This window comes from Rattus rattus, chromosome 8 (genome assembly GCF_011064425.1).
Source record: "Rattus rattus isolate New Zealand chromosome 8, Rrattus_CSIRO_v1, whole genome shotgun sequence".
Classification (NCBI taxonomy): Eukaryota; Metazoa; Chordata; class Mammalia; order Rodentia; family Muridae; genus Rattus; species Rattus rattus.
In genome coordinates this window covers 62154063-62156061 of record NC_046161.1, presented here as the reverse complement: position 1 = coordinate 62156061, position 1999 = coordinate 62154063, and the positions used below count along the sequence as shown (strand labels likewise).

Sequence of the window (1999 nt, the reverse complement as noted above, 5' to 3'; positions counted from 1 at the left end):
CTGATCCTTGTTTCTCATTCTGCGGATTATTAACCTTGAAGGAACGGCAGAATTTCAAAGGCTGTGCTTTCCTGTCGTCACCTGTAAATACTACACACAGTCCACCCTGAGCCTTAGACTCAGGGCCTGGGGTTCTTTCAGCAAAGAGAGTAGATATAAGTCCCAGCTCAGTGAGGGGAAAGTGCTTGCTGCTGGGGTTCTTCTTGTCTGATTGGGGCCTCCCAGGCTCCGCCCCCTGCTCTGCCTCCTGGGCTCCACCCCCTGCTCTGCCTCCTGTGCTACGGTCCCCTCCCCCATCTCATTAGCATGTCCATTCTTGTCCTTGTCCAGCCCATGCTTAGGCAGTCATGTTGGTGAGATTTTATAGGTGTAACTTCTGTCATTACTAGGAGGCACAATATCATAGCAAACTTCCTGTCCTCTGCTCTAACACTCTCTGTTTTCCGCAGCGATCTTTGAGCCTTAGGTTGTTGTATTGTAAATGTATCCTTGGGATGAGGCTCTGCAACTCTGTATTCTGACTGATTGTGGTGTTCTGTAGTGGTCTCCATCTGTTGCAAAAAGAAGTTTCCTTGATACAAGTTGTATACACAGACACACACACACACACACACACACACACACACACACACACACGCGCACATACAGAGGCAGGTATGTAACAACTATTAGTGGAAAAAGAGATCTTGAATTAAAAAAAACAAGGAAGGATATATGGGAGGGTTTAGAAAGAGGAAAAGGATTAACGTAATTATATTATAATCTCAAACAATAAAAGAATTTTAAAGTAAGTACTAGCTGTACCCAATAACCTGTGTGAAAATGCCAAGTCTGGTGGCATATACTTATAACCCCAGTGAGAGACCCTGCTTCAAAAACAAAACAAACAAAACCCCAACAACAACAAGCTGGTGTCCACCTGAGGAAGGATAACCAAGGTTAACCTCTGACCTTTCCATGCACATGAACGCACATGGGCACATGTATGCCCCACACACCAACGGACACGTATGTACATAAAAGAATGAGAGGAAAAAACTTCTGTTGCTGCTCTATCCTCTTTCTTCCTGAGCTGACAGCGCTCCTGCAAACATGGTGAACGTTCCTAAGACCCGCCGGACATTCTGCAAGAAATGCGGGAAGCAGCAGCCCCACGAGGTGACGCAGCACAAGAAGGGCAAGGATTCTTTGTATGCCCAGGGAAAGCGGCGTTATGACAGGAAACAGAGTGGCTACGGCGGGCAGACTAAGCCCATTTTCCACAAAAAGGCTAAAACTACAAAGAAGATTGTGCTGAGACTGGCGTGGGTTGAGCCCAACTGCAGATCTCAGAGGATGCTGGGTATTAAGAGATGCAAACATTTTGAACTAGGGGGTGACAAGAAGAGAAAGGGCCAAGGGATCCAGTTCTAAGCTGATTTTGTTATGAAGACAATAAAATCTTGACCTTTCCAAAAAAAAAAAAAAAAAGGAGGAGGAGAGGAGAAAAGCTGTGCCCACTCTTTCTGAGGCAGCTGCCTTCTGGTATGAACTAATCCATACCAACCAGATCTGAGGCCTCCACCAGATGCACTTCCAAGAGACTAACCTGTCAGTGAGGGCAGGGTACCCATGACCTCATCACTTCACGCAGACACCATCTCATAAAGGTTGTGCCACCTCCAAACCTCCACATTGGGATCAAGCTTCGAGCAACGGAATAGTTCGGGAACAGCCACACATAATACCTAGCAAGAGGCTCCCGTGCGATCCATAGGGGAAAAGAGAACACACTAAGGAAGGACACGGAGGAGCCAGAGCCCGTCTCCCATGAGCTCAGCTGCCCCAGCAAGGAGCCTGGGCTTTCTCAAGAGTTCAGCTTGTGGGCAAGGAAGCATGTCACGAGCTGGTTTGTTCTTCAGAAGACAAGGCAGGGGACATTTGAAGCCCGGGCTCTGTAGAGAGTGCGTCTGGGAGTCCCCGTTCTGCTTGGCTCTCTGTCTCTCTTTGCAGGCTTCAT

The 1999-nt window shown here is 47.8% G+C and overlaps 1 protein-coding gene across 1 annotated transcript; it reads left to right on the top strand.

Annotated features, from left to right (window-relative positions):
* Positions 1 to 1092: 1092 nt before the first annotated feature.
* Positions 1093 to 1452, top strand: LOC116907890 (60S ribosomal protein L36a-like). Its single transcript, XM_032911081.1, has one exon. It carries the CDS (start codon positions 1093 to 1095, stop codon positions 1411 to 1413), a length of 321 nt encoding a protein of 106 aa, XP_032766972.1. The 3' UTR covers positions 1414 to 1452.
* Positions 1453 to 1999: the final 547 nt, after the last annotated feature.